Here is a 27,483-nt window from a genome sequence, read left to right as displayed (position 1 = left end):
ATCTTTTTTCCAGGCTCCTGATCTGAGCGTGTGTTGCTATAGTGACTAATTTGTTGTGATCGTGAAAGCTGGGAGTCAGTGTTACAATCACATAAGGTTTTCAACCTCTACATATAATTTGATCCAGATCTTCATCCTTTCATTCTTGCATTTTTCCCTTGTATCTTTATCTTTTGTTTGAAAAATTAACAATCCCAAAGTTTCTCCTATCTAGTCAGTTTATCATACATTCACTGAGCACTTTATTAGGAACGCTGCAATAATACTGGGTAGGGCCTCTCTTTGCTTCCAAAACTGCCTCGCTTCTTTGGCACATGGATTCCACAAGATGTTGGAAACATTCCTTTGAAATTCCTGAAGAATTTTCAGGTGCATGGAGTCTTGCGGTGTGAGCATGAGCAGTGGAGTGCATTGCCTATTGTTTTCTCTGTGACGATGGTACTTGCTGCCTCCAAGTGTTTCTGGAGCGCTTTCCGAGTGGTCCTTGGTTCTTGGGCTACTCTTCTGACTATTCTTCTGACTCCCTGGTCAGAAATCTTGCGAGGAGCTCCTGTGCATGTCCGGTTGTTGATGGAGTGATGTTGCTTCCACTTGTGGCTAATGACTGCAATGGTGCTTAGTGGAGGATTCAGAAGTTTTGAAATACTCTGTTTTGCAACAAGGTTGTGAAGGTCTTTGGAGAGCTCTTTGTTTTTACCCATCATGAGATGTTTCTTGTGTGACAACTTGGTAACGAAAAGCTTTTTTTCATAGACCATCAATTTACTAACCCAGCTGATATTAATTTGCACAGATAGGAGGTATAATTACTTTCTAACTTCTTATGGATTTCAGCTGGTACCTTGCCTTGGAGAACTGCTTTTTCTTAACGTATTCAATACTTTTTTTCCTGTGTCATTCTATCTTATTACACATAACTTTATTTATGGACTTTAATGTTGTGAATTCTTTATATTTGAGAATTTCCTAGTTAATACTGATGTCTGGTGTAAATTTCATGTGAATATCCTCAGTAAAAACATATTTCCTGGACAGAAATGTTGATGCGTTCAATATTTCTTTCCCCCACATGTATGACACGCTCATGTGTTCACAAATATACAGACAAGGTGTGAACATGTCCACTGTGTTCTGTCCAGAAAAGAAAAGGGATGGCTGTGGGCTTTAGTTCTTTGAAAATGTGGGGCATTTCTCTGGTTGTGTGTACACATATGTAAAACTATAAGGTGGTGAGTTGAGCGAGTTAAATGTTTTTTCTTATGTTTTTCTTCAGGAAGTCCGTCAGCCAAACAGAGTGGTGCTGCACAGGGTGCACGCTCGCCTGCTCCCAAAGTCCACTCAAGCAGCTTCCTCTCGTCTGGAGTCAAGGTAAGAGAGCGGAAAGCAAGAAAGTGTATTTTCGAACTGGTGAATATAAGAAAATATAGAGTAAGTCTGAGATATAAACAGAGGTTCCAACATGTATTTTGAATTTAATTTTGATCACTTGTTACAGCAGTAAAGAAGTTGCCAGAAAACTTTGCTTTTCTGCATTTTCAACTAGAACAATGGTCACACAAAACACAAATAAAATCACTGAAAGAGAAAGTTCATGCATTTCCATCTGGTACTGGTTGCTTTCATTTTGCAGCACTCCAGCTTTAAGTGGGTAAACTTTGACCTATGAATTCATGAGCCACAGCCTTATGGGTCAGTTGAAAGCAAGAAGGTGGGATATGTGTTCTCTTGGATCATTAAAACAAAAGGTGCTAATTATTAAGTATTCACCACACTGAATTGAAAAATAAACCCAACTATTTTGCATTTCTGTGTTGACTGACAAAGTACAGGGTGGCTTGTGTTCTGTGTCACCATTTAACATCTTTCAGTAAATAACAATTATCTTGCGCTCCTATTTGGGCAGACAAGTTAACTGACTTATTTGATGTTTTCCTTTTATGTCAGTAAAAAAAGAGTTTTTAAGACCATATTTTTGGGGTCAAAGCCTGTATAGTGGTGCTCAAATCAACAAAATATAAGTAACATGTTCACTACTTTTTAGTTGTAGCCAGTTCATCATCTGATGGAACATCTGTTTTTAATCACTTATGTTGTTAGGGGGTCATCCTGCCTACCGATAGATGCTATTCTGGTTTTTCCGCCTGCCGGAATTTTCTTGTTAGCAGTGTTGGCAGGTCCGCATAATGACAGAAAGAGAAGATGCATAGGTGTGTGACACTAAGTCCCAATAGGAGCATATTGCAAGCACACAGTGTGAAACTGGGAAGAGAGGGTGTGCTGCAGTATGTCGAGAATAATCCTACTTGGTGTTGTACTTTATTCATAATAGTCTGCAAAATCTGCTAAAATACATGACAGAAAATAAATGCTTCCTTACGTACTTGTATACATATGACAGATCACTGTAAGGACCCACTCACTGTTCCAACGACCAGTATCCAATGACGTGGTTCCATTTGGGTTATTAAATTTGTTATTCCAATTCTATTTGACTCTCTCTTAAATAATATCTGACTCCAATTGTAAAAACCTCAATGTTGTACTTATTTCCTAGTTATTTGTAGATCATGATTTTGTAAATACTTTTGATCTTTTACATTTGATTACTTCTAGTTAATCCCATACTTTGATTTAGAGATTGATTTTAGATTGTATTCGTTCATTCGGATTCCATGTCGCTCAGAGTCTCGCTCCGGCCATGTACGCGGATCTCACAGTTACAAACTCACCAGCCTTAGACAGAGGTAGTTGATTAATATTATTTAGATGGTCGCCCACGCTTGGCCTTTTATCTAAAAAGTACTTTGTTTAGTCCCCTTAGATAGTAACGCTTGATTATAATATCATTATTTGTAGTCGGAGGTCATGACCGCTAAAATTTACAGAGATAGGCCAACATTACCCAAGTTAAAAACAGCTTTATATAATCATGCCATAGTTTCCTATGGACACATTAACTAGAAAAATATTACAATAACCAGATGTTTAGACTTCACCCTATTTTGGTTGGTCAATCAACTTTGTTGTCCTAAATGGAAATTCCCTATCGAGCCTGTACACTCTAAGTACACTTGACTAAAGTCAAGTTGTTAGCCTGGACTCTAAAATCTCAGATCTGTCTACAGATTCCCTGAATCTTTGTCCCACTCTCCTCTAAATACCCAGATACTCTGTAGGTCCACCAAATGGTGATGTTCGTGATTAGTATTGGAATTTGGCCAGTTGACCTTTGGGATTGCTTTGATGTCTGTGGGAGGATGTACCTTATTTACGTCCACGAGGTCATTTGTGTGAGGGACCTGGGGAGGGTATACTTTAAACGGCATCCAATATTTTTCTCTAGATATTTGAACTGCTGCTGAGGGGCTGAGACCATATTTTCCAGACACACTGAGACTTTTTGATTAATAGTGAACATGTATAGTCAACTTCTTATTCACATTAAACATGTTATGTAATGCATATAGACCTTGGGTAAGATTAAGGTGATCTCAACACAGAGAAAGAGAAGGGTGTGCGCAGAGAGGAAGAAGGAAGCAATGTAGTTAAGTGTGGTGATCTGTCATCTCACATGATGTTATCTCAGGTGAAGATGCTAATTCTGTGGGAGAGAGTTTGAGTGTTATTTCCTCTGAGAGTCCTTTTTCTTCAGAGAGTTCAGAGTTCTCTCCAGCTTCAGACATCTTGGCACCAGGTTTACACAGGCTGTAAGGATGGTGATGCTGTAGTCTGTACACACAGGCTGATCCTGCTTGTCTTTAGCCTGTGTGTATGAGTATGTGTATGGTGACATTTTAAAGAGGGTAAATTCTTCTCAGTGTTTTATATTTTAGTTGACTGTGTCCATGGTTATAGTCCAGGGCTGCCTCTGTCTGCACTGTGTATATCTTACAGCATCATAATCTGCTCAGTATACACTCTATTGTCGGTTCATTAGGCACTTCACTATAGTTTCACTCATTGGCCATTTTATTAGCCAAACCTACCATTGCAAATTGGAGGTATAAAAGTACTGACTGTAACCTACTTAGCCCTTAAAGTGACATGGTAGTGTGGGAATAAATTGGGATGGGAGGAAAAAAACATTTCGAAGCTTTCTCTCGCATTCTCTCGCAAAACTTTTGCGTTCCCCCAAGAATCTTTTCCATTCCCTCGCAAAGATAGCATACCTGTTGTGTTTTCTCACAAAACCTGTTCTCTCAAGAGACCTCTGCGCGGTGGTTCACGCTTGTACCTTTACAGCACCACTTGAGTAATTTTTTTCGTCAATACAATGCTCTTTCACGTAATATCCTTTTCTGGTGTCTTTCACTTGCATCAGAACCGTGCCTCAAACTAAGCACAGACCGCATTTCTTTATATTTGAGTCCAAAATAAAACTCTATGAACCGCTCCATTGTGAACCTACGGAGCTGTCTGAACCACTACCAGAAGGAAAATAAACAGGAAGTGTTTGACCGAACTTATAACAGGTTTTGCGAGGGAACACAAAAGCTTTGGGAAAAAAAAGTTATAAAAATAAAAAAGAAGCAATCAATCAATCAGATTCCAAACTCTCCACCATGGCCAAGACCAAAGAGCTCTCCAAGGATGTCAGACAAGATTGTAGACCTACACAAGTCTGGAATGGGCTACAAGACCATTGCCAAGCAGCTTGGTGAGAAGGTGACAACAGTTGGAAGAAACACAAAAGAACTGTCAATCTCCCTCGGCCTGGGGCTCCATGCAAGATCTCACCTTGCGGAGTTGCAATGATCATGAGAACAGTGAGGAATCAGCCCGGGAGGATCTTGTCAGCTTGTCTTGGCAGCTGGGACCATAGTCACCAAGAAAACAATTGGTAACACACTACGCCGTGAAGGACTCAAATCCTGCAGCGCCCGCAAGGTCCCCCTGCTCAAGAAAGCACATATACATGCCCATCTGAAGTTTGCCAATGAGCATCTGAATGATTCAGAGGACAACTGGGTGAAAGTGTTGTGGTCAGATGAGACCAAAATGGAGCTCTTTGGCATCAACTCAACTCGCCGTGTTTGGAGGAAGTGGAACGCTGCCTATGACCCCAAGAACACCATCCCCACCGTCAAACGTGGAGGTGGAAACATTATGCTTTGGGGGTGTTTTTCTGCTAAGGGGATAGGACAACTTCACCGCATCAAAGGGACGATGGACGGGGCCATGTACCGTCAAATCTTGGGTGAGAATCTCCTTCCCTCAGCCAGGGCATTGAAAATGGATCGTGGATGGGTATTCCAGCATGACAATGACCCAAAACACACGGCCAAGGCAACAAAGGAGTGTCTCAAGAAGAAGCACATTAAGGTCCTGGAGTGGCCTAGCCAGTCTCCAGACCTTAATCCCATACAAAATCTGTGGAGGGAGCTGAAGGTTCGAGTTGCCAAATGTCAGCCTTGAACCCTAATGACTTGGAGAAGATCTGCAAAGAGGAGTGGGACAAAATCCCTCCTGAGATATGTGCAAACCTGGTGGCCAACTACAAGAAACGTCTGACCTCTGTGATTGCCAACAAGGGTTTTGCCACCAAGTACTAAGTCATGTTTTGCAGAGGGGTCAAATACATATTTCCCTCATTAAAATGCAAATCAATTTATAACATTTTTGCCATGCGTTTTTCTGGATATTCTTGTTGTTATTCTGTCTCTCACTGTTCAAATAAATCTACCATTCAAATTATAGACTGATCATTTCTTTGTCAGTGGGCAAATGTACAAAATCAGCAGGGGATCAAATACTTTTTTCCGTCACTGTAATACTGCTTGTAGTGATGGACTTGCTGTTCTGTTTTGATCTAGTTATAAGGTCATATATATTTGTATCATGCTCTGAAAATCCCTGGACCTAAGTCCCTGTAGGAGGTTTTAGTTTACTGTACCCTACAAGCGTCACCTGTTTTTAACCGTCTGAGTTACTCACCTCTCTGTTCCATCTACCTTGCCATGCTGTTCCTAGGAGATTTTAATATTCATGTTGATACAGCTAAATATGTTATAGCTGCTGTGTGCACACTAGGTTTCACCTATTAACTTGTGTGGCATGTTTGGGATCTCTGAACACTGAAGCACAGGTGTCCAACGCACCGCATCACTTCTTAAAAAGCTTAAAACATGAGCTTTCTTGCCTTAGTGAGCATGCTCGAACAGTTTCTAATCCCTGAGACTACAACTCCATACCCAGAGCAGCCACTCGGTGGTCAGCCACTAAAATGTTCTCACTACTGCCCTGAATTAGCTTACTCCTTTCAGTATGAGTACTGTGACTTTCACACATCCTACCCCTTAGTTTACTCCTGAGTCTGCAGTATGAAAGCTACTGCACACCAAATAGAATGCTTCAGTAAGAAAACGTGTCACGGTGCATGTGTTTGCCTACAAGGATGATGTTTTACATTACAATGCCTACACCACTGTCAGGGAAACCCTAGAGCCCTTTTTATACTATCATTAAACTTGTTTGAGCTTTACTGTAAATATGTGACTTTTAAAAACAGCTAAATAGAAAATATCTATCTACAGTTTTAACAGCACACAGTGCACACACAGGTGAGAATCATCACGTGTTACCTACCAGTTCAACCCACCTTCTTTCAGTCTGCAGCTGACGCCCACTGCTATGCTGATCAAAGCACCCAGAGCTACCACCTCGCCTACTCCTCTATAGTCAAAACAGATCTTTCTTCTGTGTTCACTCATAACTAACTCTGCCAGTGCTCCTTTTCATTCTGGCTCTGTTCCTCTAACCCAAAACTGGCTGCAATCACTCCAGTTCTTAAAATTCCAGGGCTTATTGCAGTTTAGTGATCTTTGTTTTGCATCCCCCCCCCCCACATTCCTTTTCTTTTTAGTTGGATTTCATCTTCAGCAGGTGATGAGGGTGGGTGGGATAATATGTAGATGTAAGATTGTTGTAATTTATATTATAACAGTGTACATGGGTTTTATTATTTTCCTTTTTTCTATATGTGCATATGTATATGTGTATATACATTTTTTTCCCTCTATTTTTTTAGTTGTTTTGAAAAGGTATCTGTAATCTTTGTCATTTTAATTTGAAATCCAGCAGCTCCAATAATAAAAAATATACTTGACACAAAAAAACAACCAGGGCTTGACCCAGAGGAGCTCAGTAATTACAGACCTATTTCCAACCTGCCTGTTGTAGGCAAGCTACTCCAGTGTTCGCTAGTAGCTGTACTCTAGGTCTTAAAGAACACGGCCTTGATGAGTTTCCGTCAGATTTTAGGGCTGTCATACTGAAACTGGACTTGTCAAGATTACAAATGGCTTGCTGGTAAGGATGGGCGATATGGACTTAAAACTATATCACAATATTTTCTGGTATTTACTGAAATAACGATATCAGTGACGATATAAATACAGTATCATTCACCACTGTTTTGGCTACACGTGACCGCTGCATGCAGTCTTGAGAGACTCAAACACAAACATTGATCTAAAAGTAAAACTGATTTTCTGTAACCAAACCAGTTCCAAATTGTTTAGTGATAAATTCCTCCTCAGCTTCACGTCCACCTTCCGTCATACTTGTTGTCGCTCAGCATGTGAGCTGCGAATGGGATGCAGACGGACACACACAGAAATACGTCATCAACTAGGCTTTATCTTTTTTATCGTGGGAAGACTAATTCTTATTTTTGGGAGAATTTATTCCAGTATATCGCAAACGATAAGATATCGACCATCCCTATTGCAGGTTGCTGATTGTGGGCGGCTGAGCATACTTGTTCTGCTGGACCTGACTGTTTCTTTTGATACAGGGTGTTGTGACATACTCCTGAACTGACTGTCCTGTTTAGGTTCTGATACAACCACTGAGACAGACAGCAGTTTTTGTAGGAATTAAAAGGTTTAGGTCAGACATGTCTCTCCTCTCTCATGGTGTTCCCCCACACTCAGTTCTTGGCTTGCTGTTATTCCTTATATGTGCACGTTCCCGCAATATTATTTATTTATTATTACATGGTCTACAGTTAGAATGTTATAATGCTGATGCACATATTTACATATACACTGACCCCTCAAGTTGTTTCCCAGTCAGCAGTGTATGCTCGGTTTGTTTGTTTGTCTGTTTGTTTTGGTTCAGCATGCTGCATCAAATGGCAAAGGAATAAATACTGATAATGTAAGATATTTTATGGAAATGTCGTTCTCAAAAATATCATTTCCATCATATCTGTAGTTCCTAAAAATAGTTTTAGTGCTTTTCTTCAGTCTAAAGGCACTGCAGGAAGTGCTCTTTTGCATTGTCTCCCGTTGAAGCTTTGGCCTTTAAACACAGAAGAGTATAATATAGACAACATTATTCCTAGCGCATCATGTGGCCTATTACTGCTCAAGCACAAGTGGCCCAACCACAAGTCCTACAACAAACACCGATAATAAAGGTCAAATATTGTATTGAAGCGGAGGGGGAGGGGGGGTAGTAGGCATGGAATTTTTATATCTCATGTGCATCAGTCAAAATGACTGCAGACATCCTCCTGCAACATACAGAACTGCAGTATGTCCAGAAATCTTATCCCACAGAACGAAGGGATAACTGATTATACTGATACCATCCTCAGCCACCTTGAAGAAAATAAAGCGCCTCTCAATGACTGTTACAGACTTTATTAGCTGCAGTTTTCTGTCACCTTTCAGATAAAACCCATGGATCCCACGAAAAGTGTTGTGTGGCAGCATGACCAGCTAATACAGCACTGTACCATTGTAGCACTAGCAGTTGTACTATTGAGTAGTTAGTTTGGTGGTGATATTATTATTATTATTATTATTATCATTATTATCATTATTATTAAGGGGAATTTTCTTCTGCCACCTGGTTGCCAAGACAGAGCCTTGATCAGTGTCTCCCTTGTGTTGTGAGGGATTGAAGGTCAAATTGAGACCTTCTTGTTCTCTGAGTGAATGTGGTACAGAGCAGGGTTTGATGAGAGACAAGAAGTAGGTGGGGACTGGTCTGTGATGTATTGTTATATACTGTGTAGTGGATGCATGGATTCTGTCTATACCATCTAGCTACTTGAGTGTCATATGTAGGGAGGTCAAGTTGATGCTTGAACAAACTTTCCTCAATTCGTATTTCACTTAAATTCTATTTTTGCTCTCTGTTTTTCATCCAGAGCCAGATGATCAGCCATATGTAAAGTAATAGTTTTGAATAGTACAGTGTTTGAATTCAGTTTTCCATAATTCAGTGTAGCACATGATGCAGCATTGCACTGGCTCACTGTTTATTTCTGAATACAATACAGAATAATTTGTGTTTTTACATTCCTTCATGGTCTGGCCTCTACTCACTTATCTAGATTCCTTCTTTGATACTCTCCTGCATGCACACTCTGATACTCAAACTAGGCTCTGTATCCGCAAAACTCTGGACACTGCAGGCACCTCTCCCCTTTTTAAAAAAATTAAACCTCCCAAACTTACGACTTTGCTTTTCCACTTGCCTAATGACTCCATATGAATGATATTGTGCCACCTTCTTTTTTTAGTTTATCATCTATTGTTGTTGTTGTTGTTGTTATTATTATTATTATTATTATTATTATTATTATTATTATTATTATTATTATTATTATAACAACCTACCAGGACTGGTAAAATTATTTAATTTGGCTAATTAATCATGATAAACAATAATAATTCCAATCTAGCAGTTATTGTACAGCCCAAATCTATAAAGCGGGATGTCAGTCTTTCTTTTCTTAACGGCTATGCAACTCTGTTGCTTGAAATGTAATAAGTAGGTGTCAACTGGCACCTATGATCCGATGCAGTGACAGCTGTTCCTACATGACACTTTCTGCTCAATATCAAAGCAGGTGTATTGTGATTCAAAGTGCTGGCATAGATGCACCCTAATGCACCCTTGATGTGTATTGATACGGCATCATGGCATGTCCTCCCATACTTTTTTTTTTTTTTTTTAAGCCTCTTCCACAGAGTGGGGGAGGCATTATGCTGTCTGGTTGTCTGTCAGAAGATTCAGAAGGCCAAATGTCTGAAATAGTTCTTCAGTAGCTTCCTTCAAGTACATCTGAAGTTTATTTGATGGGTAGTTCTGGCCTACAAACTTGTAACGAGAAGAATTAGACTTTGTTGGCATCCCCTGCAATGCTGTTGGAGTCGAGTTTGACTTGTTCCTCTCCAATTTCTCTTAAATTTTTCTGACTACTCAGTTTCTCCCAATCTTCTGCCTCCCTTCTCTCTGTTCCTTTTCTTACTCTTTACATTTTTTTCCTTAGGCCTACAGCAGTGACAGTTGGTGTAGATTAGGGAATCTTCTTATTCTATCTGGGACAGGCTCCGAGGGTGTTGCAGTGTTTTCTCTCCCCTGACACCACTGGCTATTTTCACGCACAAAGATATTAATAGTTCCTGCCAGGCTGAGCAGCAAGCTGCCTTCAGCAGCTGTGTCTGTATGTGTGTCTCTCTCTCTCTCTCTCTCTCTCTCTCTCTATGTGAGAGAGAGAGAGAGAGAGAGAGAGATCGAGAGAGTGCATTTAGAGAGTGTGTAAAGACCTCCAAGTTATGCTTATGCCTGTTAAGCATATTTGTCGAATTTCTAGGTAGGGGTGTCTGATAATTTACTCATAACAGTGCAACGGTCTACAAATGTTAAAGCTGGAATCAGCGTTTTTTCAAGTCACTTTTTGTAATATTTCTCTTTACATTTTGCAGCTGTCTACATATTTGCTTAGAAAAAAATTGTCAAGGCAACATCCAGCCAGTCAGGACAAGGGTGCACCTCTTGTTGCCTTTCAGTCATATTGCATTTCTAGCCTACACAGCATATGTGTATTTTAGGAGCATGGCTTTGGAGGGAGCACTGTACTGAGGAGCTGAATTTGTGTTTTGAGTTTTAAATTATTACTAGCATACTAGAATCACTCACTGCACCTTTACAGCCCCAGAAAATCTAAATCTGTTTGGATTGTTTTTTAAGTGGTTAACGTTGGTCTTGTGACATTCAATATGCAGTGCAAATTGTCTGAATATTCTGTGAGCTTCCAGTGTTTACATTTGTTTTTTAGCAGATTTTCTCATCTTCCAATGGAAATGGGGTGATCCTAATTTTGGGAAATATTTGCGTAAACTTCAACATCACCACTCGCAAGGCTGATGTTGCTTATAACTTTTATGTTGTTTTTCTCAGAACTATCTAGTCACTCTTAAGTGGTCGTTTTGAGTCTGAGGAGTGGCGCGAGGAAAGCAAACTACTCCAGAAGCATAGAAAGCATGATTTACTGTGACAGTTCTGTCTGTCAGTAAGTTATAAATCTCTCATTACAGCAACAAGCAGCATTTTGAGCATTGTGTTGGTTTATTGTGGGAAAACAGATCGTACAAATTACGTTTTGCATACTACACCGGTGATGTATCTAAGCTAGTACTTAGTGTGTGTGTGTGTGTGTGTGTATATATGTATGTGTGTGTATATATTTTATATATATATATATATATATATATATATATATACATTTTTTATGTATACATACAGACACACACAAGAAAAAGTATGTGAACCTTTTGGAATTTCATGGTTTTCTGTGATGTCGTCATGGAGGAGTGGAAGAGGACTCCAGTGGCAACCTGTGAAGCTCTGGTGAACTCCATGCCCAAGAGGGTTAAGGCAGTGCTGGAAAATAATGGTGCCACACAAAATATTGACACTTTGGGCCCAATTTGGACATTTTCACTTAGGGGTGTACTCACTTTTGTTGGCAGCGGTTTAGACATTAATGGCTGTGTGTTGAGTTATTTTGAGGGGACAGCAAATTTACACTGTTACACAAGCTGTACACTCACTACTTTACATTGTAGCAAAGTGTCATTTCTTCAGTGTTGTCACATGAAAAGATGTAATCAAATATTTACAAAAATGTGAGGTGTGTACTCAATTTTGTGACATATTGTGTGTGTGTGTATGTGTATGTGTGTGTATATATGTGTATGCATGTATGTGTATGCATGTATGTGTATGTGTGTGTATTTATTTATTTATTTATTTATTTATTTATTTATTTATTTGTCCAGTACATTTCCCTGAGAAACACATCTATAACATGAGTGTAAATCTGTGATTGTTTATTAGGTTTAGCTTTAAGTTTATTCAGATGTTATCGCAAATTAACTACGGTGCATCCGGAAAGTATTCACAGCGCTTCACTTTTTCCACATTTTATGTTACAGCCTTATTCCAAAATGGATTAAATTTCTTTATTTTCCACAGAATTCTACAAACAATACCACATAATGACAACGTGAAAGAAGTTTGTTTGAAATCTTTGCAAATTTATTAAAAATAAAAAACAACAAAAAAGCACATGTACATAAGTATTCAAAGACTTTGCTCAGTACTTTGTTGAAGCACCTTTGGCACCAATTACAGCCTCAAGTCTTTGAGTATTAAGCTACAAGATTGGCACACCTATTTTTGGGCAGTTTCTCCCATTCCTCTTTGCAGGACCTCTCAAGTTCCATCAGGTTGGATAGGGAACATCGGTGCACAGCCATTTTCAGATCTCTCCAGAGATGTTCGATCGGGTTCAAGTCTGGGCTCTGGGCTCACTCAAGGACATTCACAGAGTTGTCCTGTAGCCACTCCTTTGTTATCTTGGCTGTGTTCTTAGGGTCATTGTCCTGTTGGGAGATGAACCCTCGCCCCAGTCTGAGGTCCAGAGCGCTCTGTAGCAGGTTTTCATCAAGGATGTCTCTGTACATTTCTGCATTTATCTTTCCCTCGATCCTGACTAGTCTCCCAGTTCCTGCCGCTGAAAAACATCCCCACAGCATGATGCTGCCACCATCATGCTTCACTGTAGGGATGGTATTGGCCAGGTGATGACTGGTGCCTGGTTTCCTCCAGACATGACGCTTGCCATTCAGGCCAAACAGTTCAATCTTTGTTCAATCTTTGGTCTGAGAGTCCTTCAGGTGCCTTTTGGCAAACTCCAGGCAGGCTGTCATGTGCCTTTTACTGAGCAGTGGCTTCCATCTGGCCACTCTACCATTCAGGCCTGATTGATGGAGTGCTGCAGAGATGATTGTTCTTCTGGAAGGTTCTTCTGGAAGGTTCTCCTCTTTCCACAGAGACACGCTGGAGCTCGGTCAGAGTGACCATCAGGTTTTTGGTCACCTCCCTGACTAAGGCCCTTCTCCCCTGATCGCTCAGGTTGGCCGGGCGGCCAGCTCTAGGAAGAGTCCTGGTGGTTCCAAACTTCTTCCATTTATGGATGATGGAGGCCACTGTGCTCATTGGGACCTTCAATGCTGCAGAAATGTTTCTGTACCCTTCCCCAGATCTGTGCCTCGATACAATCCTGTCTCGGAGGTCTACAGACAGTTCCTTGGACTTCATGGCTTGGTTTGTGCTCTGACATGCATTGTTAACTGTGGCACCTTATATAGACAGGTGTGTGCCTTTCCAAATCATGTCCAATCTACTGAATTTACCACAGGTGGACTTCAATCAAGTTGTAGAAACATCTCAAGGATGATCAGTGGAAACAGGATGCACCTGAGCTCAATTTTGAGTGTCATGGCAAAGGCTGTGAATGCTTATGTACATGTGATTTTTGTTTTGTTTTGTTTTGTTTTTTATTTTTAATAAAATATGACTGTCATTATGGGGTATTGTTTGTAGAATTTGGAGGAAAATAATGAATTTAATCTATTTTGGAATAAGGCTGTAACATAACAAAATGTGGAAAAAGTGAAGCGCTGTGAATACTTTCCGGATGCACTGTTTACAATACATGTGTACACACACACACACACACACACACACACACACACACACACACAAATAAAATCAAATGTTGATGGCTGTCTCATTGCCTGTTTTAACATTTATAGTTCTGAGATTTTTACTCATCAAATTCAGCTGATATTTGAGCAGTGTTTTCTTGTGTTGCTATCTGGTTTGTTTTGAAATTACCGACATTGTATTGACCACTCAAGTTTTTTCACAATTATTTTTGAAAATATTCCCTGGCGGTAACTGTCGTTTAATACTTAATAGCTACAGTCCTCACCATAAACAGTTTAAAACATTGGCATGATACATACACAGTGAGAGTTGATGAAATGTGGTGTGTAGCAACAGCTTGTCTCATGCTGTGGAAGGTAATAAGAGCAGTTTCCAACTAAGTATTAAGTTTTTCTTAATACTTAATATACATCATGCGCAGACTATAATCCCATCACACTGATGTTTCTCATCATGTTGTAGGTGATCATTAAGCAGGAGCCAGGAGAAGTGAACACTCAGACATCCACACAGCAGCAGGCCGGAAGCACAGCGCCGGCCCAGCCACAGCAGCAGTATGTGACTGTGAAAGGAGGTCACATGATTGCTGTGTCACCTCAGAAGAGTGGGGTGGGGTCAGGAGGTGGAGCCACACCTACCAAGGTGACAATTTAGTCCCATTTACTTAATGATTTTAGAAAATTAGAACTATGGTGACATGCTAAAATCAGTTTTCCAGACATAATAAATGTATAATCTCTTTATACATCATATATTCATTGATTAAATGTTCCTTTTCAATGTAATTGACTTGATTTCTATCTAAACTTGCTTGTTGTTTAATTGTCTTATATGACTTTAAAAACTTCATATGTGGGATGAATGTTTATTGTCTTTAGAATGTCAGGGCTTCTCATTTGCTTTAGAGAGAGAGAGAGAGATGCAATTTGTTTTGTGTGAAACTAGAATTAATGATCCAAGTTGCCAACATTTGTTGGTCTGTTTAAGCCTTCTGCCCATAAACTACCCCATAAATTTGTATGAAAAAATGAATTTTTCTGTACAGACAAGAGAATTAGCAATGCACCAGGTAGTATACTGGTTTTCATCTATCAGCTTTGTTGATGTGCAGAGTTACAGTTACTATTTAGGTATGTTTTTATTTGGTTGGCTCATGTTTCACTACAGCCAGTCTGTCTTATTCAAATGTAAAAGCCGCTGATGTACCTCAGCAGTATCTGATTCTGCACTCGTATGGTCTGTCTGCAACCTGCACACAAGCTTCAGAACCTTAATGTAGGACTAAGTTTCCCTGACAAGTTGTTGCTCATCTGAGTCTAGGAGTGCATTGTTGTTGATATACATCATTTAATTACTCCTTTTTATGTCTCTGTCTCTCTGTTCACCTTTTGGTGTGGCGATCTCTTTTACTCTCTTCCTGTCTATCTCTATTTCTCTTTTCTTCTTCCTCTCTTCTCACTGTCCTCAATTTTAGATGGTGGGGATTCCAGTTGGCTCTGCCCTGCAGTCTGCAGTAAAGCAGGTGGCTATCAGTAGTGGACAAATCCTGGTTGCTAAGTCCAGCCCTGCTGGCTCAAAGGTAATGGGACAGAAGCAGGTGGTGGCGCAGGGCGTGGCTAAGGCGATTGTCAGTGGGGGCGGAACAGGTACCTGCAGTGGGGTGTCTGTACAGCAGGTGCACACCAGTGCCAAATCAACAGGAGGATCAGGAGGCAGTGGCAAGAGTGGAGGTCAGTGTTCAAAACCCTTATATGTCTCCTTAAAACAAAGTGCAGTCATGCCATGTAAAGTTTGTTGTGACGCATCAGTGAATGTGATGCTGTAGGACGACGCAACATACCATTAGTTTTCAGAACATTAAGTTTATATCACATAACTGGTTAATATTAGCACAAATTTAAATTTATTGAAGCCACTTATAACGGAAATGCTTATTTACCTAAACCTGTTGAATCAAAAAATAAATCATTTTGTGCCAGCCATTCCTTATAATAGAGAAGAGATGTGGAGATGCCGACTGTAGCCTTGTGTTTAAAGAGTGGGAGATTGTCAAAAACAAACCGCTCTTCTTGTCGTCTTGTTGTATTCAAGCTGTGTGTGTGTGTGCGCGCACATATATGGAAACATTGAGTATTTTGGGAGCATGTGGAAAAGGGATGTGAAAAAGCTGAGAACTAAGGGAATGTGTGATTAGAGAGTGGAGTGTTGATTAGAAGAAGCAGTATCACACTGTAATGATGCTCGTATCTCTGTGTAACTTTGGGGGGAAATGGGATTACATTTGATCAATTTTGCCAGCACTTGGAAAATGGGTGTATTTGTTTGAGTAAATGAATAAATGTTGGTGTGAGGAAACAGCTTGAAATCTCTGCTGTTTATTACTTACACTGTGGGAAACATTTAACAGTGTGGCTGCAATATGGCATTATCATTTTCCCTTCTGGATCTGGTATTAGGATTTGTAATATCTGTTATTGCTGCATTATATTAAGGGTGACAGAGTGGTGCAGTGCGTGACGTTGCCGCCTCAAAGCTCTAGGGTCCCTGGTTTGAACCTCCGCTCAGACTACAGCCTGTGTGGAGTTTCTGTACATTTTCTCTCTGTCAGAGTTTTCTCTGGGTTCTCTGATTTTCTTCTGCTTTCATGTCATGTCAGTAGATGGATTGGCTACGCTAAATTGACTCTAGGTGTGTGTGTGTGTGTGTGTGTGTGTGTGTGTGTGTGTGTGTGTGTGTGTGTGTGTGTGTGTGTGTTTGTGTGTTAACTCGGGTCCCAGCCAGGGTTTATCCCTTGTGCGCAATGTTCCTTAGACTGACTTTCGCATCGTCTGTGATGGATCATGACCAGGCTTAAGTGGTTACTGGAAATGAATGATTAAAAATGCATTATATTTTCACTGACTTGCTAATTCCCTTGTCAATGAAATTGTGTTGTCTGTATTCTCCTCAGTAATGGCAACGCTGCAGTTGCCAGTGAATAACTTGGCTAATTTGGCCAACCTGCCTCCGGGCACCAAGCTGTACCTGACCACGAACAGCAAGAACCCGTCAGGCAAGGGCAAACTGCTGCTCATCCCCCAGGGAGCCATCCTGAGAGCCTCAAATAGTGCAGGTCACTCAAATAATGCACTTTCACTCAGGACACACACACACATCAAACTTCAGTCTGTCTGTCTCTCTCTCTCTCTCTCTCTCTCTCTCTCTCTCTCTCTCTCTCTCTCTCTCTCTCTAACACTGGTCCTTTTGGGTCAATAACATTTCATCAGTGTTGTGTAACATAAGGTTTTTTTTTTTTGAGGCTTTTCTACAAACACACTACTTTACTAACCCAGAATAGTAAAATATTATACCTGTCAACACAAGGGATTGAGATTGAGTAGGTTCTACCCTCACTCTCTTCCACTTAAGAAAATTGGATAAAATGTACTGAGAATTTTAGTAAGGACTGAGTAAAGTGGGACTTGACCTGTTAAGACAATTACTTACACATTTGATATATTTCCTGGCCTTGTACACAGTATATCTTTAAAAAACAAACAACAACAAAAAAAACATAAGGTGGAAGTAAGTGAAGGTCATTTTCAAGGTCCTCTTCCCCAGCAGTCAGTATCATTTAATTTATTTTTAGTGAGAATCCTGATAATGACTTGTGAGTTTATTAGAACTTATTGCTGGTGAGTTTTGAGTGTGTCATTATTAAAGCCAGACATGGCCTTTTGGCTGGTAATTCATGTGATGCTTGTGGCTCTATTGTGAAATCTCAGAAACGGCTCTTACTGTATTTTTCTTTCTCTCTAGGGCACCAGTCTCAGAGTTCTTCATCTGGTTCTGCTCAGTCATCCAGCAGCAGCTCAGGATCCACCAGCTTGTCCTGCACCTCTTACATACTGAAACAGACCCCACAGGTGACACACACATCCATACTAGGACTGTCTGAACACACTGCACAGTTCAAATGCTATTCAGGTGCTCTTAATATTTGCGTATATTTGAATGAAAAATTCCCCTGTTCTACTTTTATAAGACATGTGCTTCATGAAGTTTTTGCACAAGTGTCCCTTGATTAAAATGGGGGCTGTGAATAATTGCATGTTTTATCATTCTACTTCTATGTACGATAAGTGTTATTTATGTTAATTACATACTAAAAATATATGTTCTGAATTTAAGTAGATGACTACGTTTACATTTATTCATTTAGCAGACGCTTTTATCCAAAGCGACTTACAAATGAGGACATACAAGCAAAATGTATTTCTTTTACAGCCCTTATTATCCCTTATTAGCCCTTATTGCAGTCACATTTTCTGTGCTGAATTGGAAATGGGCATTATTATGGACAGTAGGCAAATTAAAAGTCGATTGCACTTCTTAAAGGAAGTCAACAGCCATAATCTTCCTATACTCAATTTATTCCTTCTCAAATGAAACAGTGATATGGATACATCCTTAAACTTCCTGCCTGCGGCTGTGCTTGACTTCACACCTTTTCTAGATTTTTGCAGTATGCTTTAACAGTGTAATTGCCATCAAACACAGGTCCAGCTCTGTCTCTCGCTGTTTTTCCATAACTTTAAGCTTCAGCAGTTCTTGCTGGTTTGCATTAAATATGATACCAGTGCAGCACAGAGGAGCTTGGCAGTGCTGTCTCATTATTTGTCATGTGTAGAAAATCTTCCTGACTTTTGTAATGAAGTCAATAACAGCGCTCCTTTTGGCAGTCACTTTTGCATTCCTTTATGTCCAGAATGGTCTTGTCATCTGTAACAAGTGTATTATTTTGCGATTGAAATACAGTTGCAGGCTTACATTAGCATTTATATTTGTGCATGAAATGTGTCTGATTACTGGATACTTCTATTGTGCAATCATCCATTGGCAGAACAATGAAGCTGTTGCCTTTTTAAACATACTAAAATTTGAGCTTGGAGAGATTCAATTATTCTCTGAACTGTATACCTTTTTACCTGACAGACTTCTGCACTTCTTTATTTTACCCAGATTTTCCAGGCTGTTGCTTGGTTTAAATGTTCAGAATAATGGATAACAGTACATGATTTACACTCACTTGCCACCTTATTAGGAACACCACAGTAGTACTGGGACCCCACTTTTTCTCTCAGAACAGCCTCAGTTCTTTGTGGCATGGATTCCACACAGTGTTGAAAACATTCCTTTGAGTTTTTAGTCATGTTGCCATGATCGCATCACATAATTGTGTGTCAGCTGCTCATTCATGCTGTGAATCTTCTGTTCTACCACATCTTGAAGGTGCTCTATTGGATTCAAATCTGGTTACCAGGGAGGCATTAAAGTACACTGAACTAATTGTCATATTCTTGGAACCATTTTGCTATGAATTGTGCTCTGTGACGTGCTGCATATTATCATACTAGAAGTAGCCATTATAATATGGGTAGATTTTGGCCATAAATGGGTGCATGCCATCAGCAACAATACTCGGATAAGCTGTGTTATACAAATAGTGCTCGATTGGCATTAAGTAGCCCAGTGTTTGCCAAGAAAACATTCCCCACACCATTACACTACCACCACCACCTGAACTGCTTACAGGCATCACACCATTTTGTGTATACGTTAGAGCAGGGGTGTCCAATCTTATCCACAAAGGGCTGGTGAGGGTGCAGGTTTTCGTTTCAACCATGCAGGAGCCACACCTGATTCCATCTGTTTAATCAGTTGATCTTGGCTTTCAATTGACTCAGGTGTGGCTTCTGCTTGGTTGGAATGAAAACCTGCACCCACATCGGCCCTTTCCGGATAAGATTGGACACCCCTGTGCTAGAGACTATTGTGTGTGTGTGTGAGGAAAATCTTAGAAGATCAGCAGTTTTTGAAAGACTCCAATCAGCCCATCAGGACCCAACAATCATGCCATGGTCACTGTGATATTTTTCCCCATTCTGATGTTTGACATTTAACTGAAGCTCCTGCCCTGCATGTACATAATATTTGCATTGTACTGCTGCCACGTGATTGGCTGATTGGATAACTGCATGTATTACCAGGTGTACAGCTATGAATAATAAAGTGTCCGGTGGATATAAAGAATATACTTACTTTCAGATTTTGGACTACAAAGCTACATATAAAATGTTTGCTGTTTTGGCTAGCTGTTATGTAAATGTTTCCTCACACTCCTCTTGTGTACAGTTTTGAGGGGAGAGGATATATCCCTCTGTATGTGTCTGGCTTTTCTTATCAGTCTTTATCTGTCAGACTCTCTGTCTTTTGGGCATTACCCACCCCACCCATACTCTTCTGATATATACATACACACAAAATCCATTGTTAGTTAACATTTAATTATCTGTTTATACTCTACTGACCCCTTTCATTATTGATCTTTCCAGGGCACATTTCTGGTTGGCCAACCAGGGGGTTCTGGGAAACAGGGCACAGCCAGTTCCATGAGTCATGCCGCATCTAGTCCCACCTCCGTTACCCAGCAGGCCATTCGGGTCACAGCAGGACAGAAGGCGGCCATCTTGGCTCAGGTATGTGTCATGAACAAGTCATTCTTATAAAATAGATGGTGGAGTTTTTTTTTCATGCCCAGGAAACAGTATATTGACAAATATGCATACGAGTGCCATCTTATTGGTATTCTTAGTGTCTGGATCTTTAAACAGTTTGTTTGCCAATTCCACTCTATTATGGTGTAGCAAAACAGCTTACTGGTGAAAGTACTATTGAACATTTTAGTATGATCGTAACAGTGGTAGGCAAAAATATAGTCACCTCCGAAACTATTGGAACTGCAAGGCCAATTCATTTGTTTGTGCTGTACACCAAAAACATTTGGATTCGGAGACGAGAGTTTATGATCTCAGCTTTTATATCCTGGTTTTTACATCTTGATGCATTAAACAACATAAAACATTGAACTTTTTGTATCAGACCACCCAATTTTCTGTGAGCAGAAGTATAGGAACAGATAAGCCTTGAAATAAAATTAAAGTAAATAACATTTAATATTTGGTTGTATATCTCTTGCTTGCAATAACAGCATCAAGCCTGCGACTCATTGCTATCACCAAATTGTTGGTTTCTTCTTTTGTGATGCTTTTCCAGGCTTTTACCGCAGCCTCTTTCAGTTGTTGTTTAGGGAGGTTTTTCCCTTCAGTCTCCTCTTCAGGTGGTTAAATGCTGCTCAATTGGGTCTGGTGATTGACTTGGCCAGTCTAAAACTTTCCACTTTTTCCCCCATGATGAAGTCCTTTGTTGAGTTGGCAGTGGGTTTTGGATCATTTTCTTGCTGCATGATAAAGTTCCTCTCGATTAATTTGGATGCATTTCTCTGTAAATTGGCAGACAAAATGTAACTCCGGATGGTAGCAGCAGAATGAATTCAGAAGTTTACAGGAACATCCTTGATATGTGATCGCTTGTTCCAGAAGCAGCCATGTAAGCCCAAGCCATGACACTACCTCCACCATGCTTGATTGATGAACTTTTATGTTTTGGGTCATGAGGAAGTCCTTTCGTTCTCCACACTTCAAAAATAGCACTGTAAAATTCCAATATATATTGGAAATAATCCCCATCCCTTGCTGTTAGTAAAGGACTAGTTATACTATAATGAAATAAACAGATTATTTTTGGTAGGAAATGTTGTTTGTAGAAGACTGGTTAGTAGGTTATTAATACTGGACTTTTAGAATTTGTTTGTATAGTATTTGGTAGTACAGTGGTGAGCTCATGCTGTGGTGGTGTATCTTCTTTCTGTTTGCCTGCTTTCTCATTTTCCCTGACACAGTTTTTGGTCAAATCCATTTATTGATCTCACTTTCCCTTTCCTCTCCCATTCTCCTCCTACAGTGTCTCCAGGGCTCATTCTCAGAGCTGTGTGTGTGTGTGTGTGTTGATTATCGGTTTATCTGAAGTTAATGCATGTGCTTGCTGTGAGGCAAAAAAAAGCCTGAGCTTCAATTTAGCTTATATAAACACACGCACACAAACCCTAATCCTCTCTGTTCTACTTTTATTCTTTCTACTAGTACTCTTTTTAGTCATTGCCTTATATTGCACAGAGCACCGATCTAACATTGTAACAGAAATGTTAACACACTCTTCTCCTCAGAACTAAAGCTTTTTTTTTATTCATAGCTCACTGAAATGTTGATTTCAGGATGATGGTCTCACAGTGAGATGAACCTTTTAAACATTACTGTCAGAGAGATCCAGGCAAGAAATACATGGTGTGGGGAAAAGAAAGATAAGCCTGGCCAAATGCTTTCATTTCTTATTTTATTTCATATCACAAAGACTCTGAAATTATTTATTCTCTTTTATTTCTGTATAAACTGCTGCAAATGTAAATGAGACACAAATAGAAATTTGTCAAACAGATTTGTGTCTGGCGGAAAGTGCCACTGGTTGTATTAGTGCTGATCCGTATGGCTGTAGAGCCGCAGAGAGCTGCGTTCTGACTGCTTTAAAGGAGCTGTATGCTTTCGGCATCAAGTGTTGTGTAAATGATGGAAGCGGTTGATCTGTGGTCAATGTGATAAAAAAAAATATATATATATATGTATACAAAAATGTACATACATGAATAACAGCTGTGTGGCTTCAAAGTGCCGCGCCTCAACAATGGTGATTGCTTCATTTTGACACAGCCCCTGTTACACATGCAGAGATTTGGGATGCTATCCAAAGCATACACAATCCATCTGGCAATTAGTGAGGTAGAAAATAAATGCACAAGTTCTGAAACTGTCCTGTTCTGTTATATTAAATTATCTTCACGTTATACTGCTGAATGCTTTATTTTGTTTTTTATTTTAAATAGGTGGGGAAAAAAATATGTTAACAAATTGAAACTGAGATGTCAGTTTTGTAATTAAGATTAAGTAAAAAATCAAATGAAATCATGTGTGTTCTAGTTGTTTGGTAAACTCTGCATTTATATTCAGATGCCATGATGACTGGCAACATTTCAAGACCTTGGAATTATGAGGTCCTGGCAATAATGTCATTTTAATATATTTGACCTTATTGAGAATTAAGTTACTGCCCAAAGCTGATTTAGCTCTTTGACTTTATACTGTTTTAATACTTTAAGCAATATTTTATATTTTCATTTGCATGCAAATAATATTTACTATTTTTTGCCAAAATGTCAGATAGAATCTTATAAATTTAGATTATAAGTTTAAATTTGTCGTCATTATATCAGATTTGTTTACATCCAGTTCTTTTACAGAAACCGCAAAGTATTGTGTGTCAGTCTGCTGTTATCCAATATTCTGAGGAGGATGCAGCATGATTACATAATCAAAATAGCATCAGCCAAAGCACAAGTCTGTAACCTGTACTTGCTTTGTCACCAAGTATCTGTTGAATTTGTAAGAGAAATCTCACTAAAGAATCAGTCGTTTCTTGGTTATTTTTCCATTCAGTTTTTTAAATACCAAACCAGGTGCACCGGAACCATGTTAATGTTTAAACACATTAGCGATTTTTGGATCTAATTATTGGTTTAAGTTCCATCAAAACTGGCTGAGATGTCATGGCGTGTGGTTTGATTGGCAGGTGGTTGGTGGCTCCCAGGGTTCTCAGGTAAAGCTGTCTGACGGATCGGTGAAGACGGTGACAGCTGCACACTTGTCCAAACCAGGCAGTACCACTTTGAGGATGACTGGGGGGATCATCACAGCCACTACTTCTAGTTCACCTGCTTCTACCTCCAGTTCTCAGCAGGTGAAATACATGTTCATGGACTGTGTGTGTGTGTTTGGTTCAGAACACAGGAGCCTTCAGATTAAATCAAGGATGGTAGAAAAAAGGCTATTACAAAAGTGGAAGCAATAGACTGTGCTGTTACTGCATTTTTGCTGTTTATTCTTGGAACGCGTAAAACACTTTAATCTTTTTATTTCCTTTATTGTTTAAGAGATGTGCGTCACTTACTCACTCTCTCTCTTTTCTGTGTTTCACCCTCCAGTCAGCAGAGGGAGCCGGAGTGTCCTCTGCTTCCTCAGGTACTAAAGCAGCTGCACAGCACCCTGTACTGATGGCAGCCAATCAGGCTGCAGTAATCAGTGCTGCTAAGAGTGCTAGCTCAGCAGCTAACGTAGCAAAAAACACAGGCTCCGTTGTAACAGTGTCTAAAAGCATCAACATGCCGCTTATCAGCCTGTCAAAGGGGGCAGGGACAGCGGTAGTGAGTGTGCCCAAGAGCTCCAGTCCCTCATTGGTCAATGCTGCATCTCTAGTGGGAGGAGCTACAGTCAGTGGGAAGACAGCAGCTGCAATTTCAGGTGACTGACTTTCTGACTGAAGTTCAGATTATGAGAAGGATGTTTGTGTAAGAAAGTGGAAGAAGTTTATAATTAAAGATTAAGCTTAAAACAGAAATCATTGTGCTAGTAGTAAATCAAGGCAACCAGAATGGTTGTAATTATGAAAGATTACAAATCTTATTTTATATATAAAATTATGATTCAGGTATAAAACTCAGTCATACTTTACTACTGCTAAAACCTGCCTTTCAAAAACCTGATGTGTGTCTGTGTGTGTTTTTAATACCTTGTAGGCATGTTAAAGCTACACTCTGGTCAGTCAGGGTCACAACCGACAGTGCTGACAATTCCAGCTAACCAGCTTAAGCAGCTCAGCATGAGCGGAGCCTCCACAGGCCTCCAGACCATCCTCATGCCTGTGGGAAAAGGTGACGCAATCTCGCTCACTTTCTTTCATGTGGGTCTGTAGAAACCTGAATGGATGCACTAAAGGAAAAAAATTTAAAGCATACAGAACAAATCAGATCTACAACCAACATGAGTAACAGTAGGAGATTTGGGTGCCCTGAAAGTTTAGACATTTAGATGAAAATGTGTCTATCACTGTACCTCAACCCTTTATGCGTAACCATGTGTAACCTACTCCTGTCTGCTTTGAGGTCTCTCTACCTTTTTGTAGTGATTTAAAAATTTAACCAAGATATATAATTTCAGATCTTTTTCCATACTTATATATAGCAACCAACAAAATTCAAGTGACAGACAAATAGGAATGTTTTAGGAGGAAAAAAAGAGTGTTTTTGTGGGGTTTTTTTTTTTTTTTTTTAAAGGACAGAAAAAGAAAAAAACTTATAAGAACCTGGTTGCATAAGTGTGCACACCCTTTTATTATGGGACATGTGACTGTGCTTAGAATTAACCAATCACATTCAACCTCATATTCAAAAGTAATTATCATTCACCTGTCATCAATGAAGTAAATCAATAAAGATCAGCTTTTTCGGAAGGATTTTCTTGACATCATCTTCATTTTGTCCAACTGCTGAAAGAGCTTATAAAGCATGTACAGGACCTCATTGTCAAATGGTATTTATCAGGAAAGGGGTACAAAAGAATTTCCCAACGTTAGATGTACCATGGAACACCGTGAAGGTCGTCATCAACATTTCTAATGGAGAGAATGGGGCATCACAATAACATTACCAAGAACAGGACATACTTCCAAAATTGACAAAATTACAAGTTGAAAACTTATCAAGGAGGCCATGAAGAGATCTATGGCAACATTAAAGGAGCTACAGGAATATCTCTGCATGTGGCAACAATCTCATGTCTGGGCAGTGGGTAGGATGGTTAGACATCCTTTCTTATTTAAACAAAATAATACATTTTTTAAAATTATCCTAAATCCCCCCATTTTATGTGGCTAAATGTATTATGGTCTGATTAGATCAATGTAGAACTTTTGCCATAATTCTGAAAGATTTGTTGCAAAAACAAGGCAGATTATTACCCACAGTACACCATGCCTACAGTGAAGCATGGTGGTGGCAGCATCATGTTATGGGGCTGCTTCTCTTCAGCTGTGACTGGGACTGAGGTTGAGAGAGATCGGTATTTGGAGCTGTCCATGATTCCCTCTATTTTTGGCACAAAACCTGCAGGCCTCGGTCAGACAGCTGAAGATGAAGAAAATTTTCACATTCCAGCATGATAACAAACCAAAGCATAAATCTAAGTCAACAAACGAATGGTTTCAGATGAAGATCTACATTTTAGATCTCCATTTTTATGGCATATTTAATGGCCCAGTCACAGCACAAATCTGAGGAATGATGAGTTATGCACAGAAGATCCCAAAAGATGTGCTACCTTGGGAGACTCTTACCCAGAAAATACTTTTCCCTCAAAACATTTCTATTTGTTTTTCACTCTAATTTTGTTGGTGGCCATATCACATTAAAGGTGGAAGGTGTACTTGACACAAAACGGCAGGGTTTTGTGATCTGATTACACGTACAGTGGGGGAAATAAGTATTCAAAGCGTCAAATTTTTTCAGTAAATATATTTCCAATGAGGCAATTCACATGAACTTTTTTCCTGTGTCATTCCACTTTATTACACATCACTTTATATGGACATTAATGTTGTGAGTTCTTTATATTTCCGGATTTATTGAGTTAATACTGATGTCTGGTAAAAACTTTATGGGAATAGCCTCATAGGAAATATATTTACTGAAAAAAAACAAAACAACAATTCTTATTTCCCCAACTGTATAAAGTTACTTGACTCTTTTTGTTATTTTTCTACTTTTCCCATGCCATTGTATTTCAGGTGGCCTTGTAGTATTTATCTTCCTTTCTTTTGTATGTATATGTTAAGTTATTCTTCATATTTCTTTTCCTCTTCCTTCATACCTCTATAATGTATTATTCACATTCCTTTATCTATTCTTAGCTCTCTTTCCCTCTTATAGTACTCATCTCTCTTTTCCTTTTTTTTTAAGAAGCAGGATTAAAAATAAAATTCACTTTGAGAGAACAGTGTAAAAATCTGCAGGGCGAAGCCCTCTTACATATTAGTCCTGAGAATTATTCATCCTACACACTTCAAGCTCTGCCCACCATCACTCCAACAGCTAGTAAAGGTTTGCAGCCCACACTGACCCTATAAGGGTAGAAGTTGAGTTGGAGTGATGGACCTATGTGTATGCTTGTTGTGAAGTCTGTAGAATGTTCTCTCTTAATCACACTGACTCATTTGGCTTCTTTAGTTATTTTTCTGAAGCAAACATATTTCATCAATGTATATTTGGCCGGATAATGCACAGAGCAGAAACTCGTGTACTTTCTCTAGTGCTCTTATTTGTGTTCTCCATTAAATGCCACTATTGAACCTATTCTATTCCCTTTTCTCTTTCTCATTTTTCTCTCTCTCTCCCTATCCCTCACAGGCTATAATTACAGTTCAGATTGATTTGTTCCTCTGTCCAAAGGCAACATGATAGCCAGTTCTAACTCTGTGTGTGGGAAGGGCACATGCTCATCATAGAGATGTGCTGTTTCCTGTAATGGTTCTCTCAGTTGCCATAGTGATGGGGCATAATAGAGAGTAGAGAGACAGTGTTGGGCCAAAGTGATAAAAACCATATGTGTCCTGTTTCTTAGACATAGATCCATTAAAAAGATACTAAATAACTGGGACTTTCTCTTAATGTTTTTTTGTTTGTTTGTTTGTTTGTTTGTTTTTTTTTAAGTAAAGAATTTTGAATGACAAAAACTGTGTCACTAATAAGCCTGTGTATGTGTTGTACAGTAGTGCAGTCTGGTTCTAAAGCTGCATCCAATGCTCAGAGTGGAGTTTCTCCTTCTACCACTGCACCTCTAGCTCAAGGTG

General features: G+C 39.5%; 1 protein-coding gene across 2 annotated transcripts in view; it reads left to right on the top strand.

The window, feature by feature from the left end:
* Positions 1-27,483, top strand: part of yeats2 (YEATS domain containing 2) — a 59,551-nt gene that overhangs the window by 16,361 nt on the left and 15,707 nt on the right. For both annotated transcript variants that reach the window (XM_053673559.1, XM_053673558.1), the window contains exons 13-22: positions 1,274-1,368; positions 14,278-14,457; positions 15,290-15,545; positions 16,766-16,927; positions 17,614-17,720; positions 20,190-20,333; positions 23,374-23,541; positions 23,786-24,101; positions 24,377-24,511; positions 27,403-27,480. In XM_053673559.1, the coding sequence (XP_053529534.1) occupies positions 1,274-1,368; positions 14,278-14,457; positions 15,290-15,545; positions 16,766-16,927; positions 17,614-17,720; positions 20,190-20,333; positions 23,374-23,541; positions 23,786-24,101; positions 24,377-24,511; positions 27,403-27,480 (1,641 nt within the window). The remainder of the gene's footprint in view (positions 1-1,273; positions 1,369-14,277; positions 14,458-15,289; positions 15,546-16,765; positions 16,928-17,613; positions 17,721-20,189; positions 20,334-23,373; positions 23,542-23,785; positions 24,102-24,376; positions 24,512-27,402; positions 27,481-27,483) is intronic.

The sequence above is a fragment of the Ictalurus punctatus genome, chromosome 20 (assembly GCF_001660625.3).
Source record: "Ictalurus punctatus breed USDA103 chromosome 20, Coco_2.0, whole genome shotgun sequence".
Taxonomy (NCBI): domain Eukaryota; kingdom Metazoa; phylum Chordata; class Actinopteri; order Siluriformes; family Ictaluridae; genus Ictalurus; species Ictalurus punctatus.
This window is presented reverse-complemented; position numbering and strand designations above follow the sequence as displayed.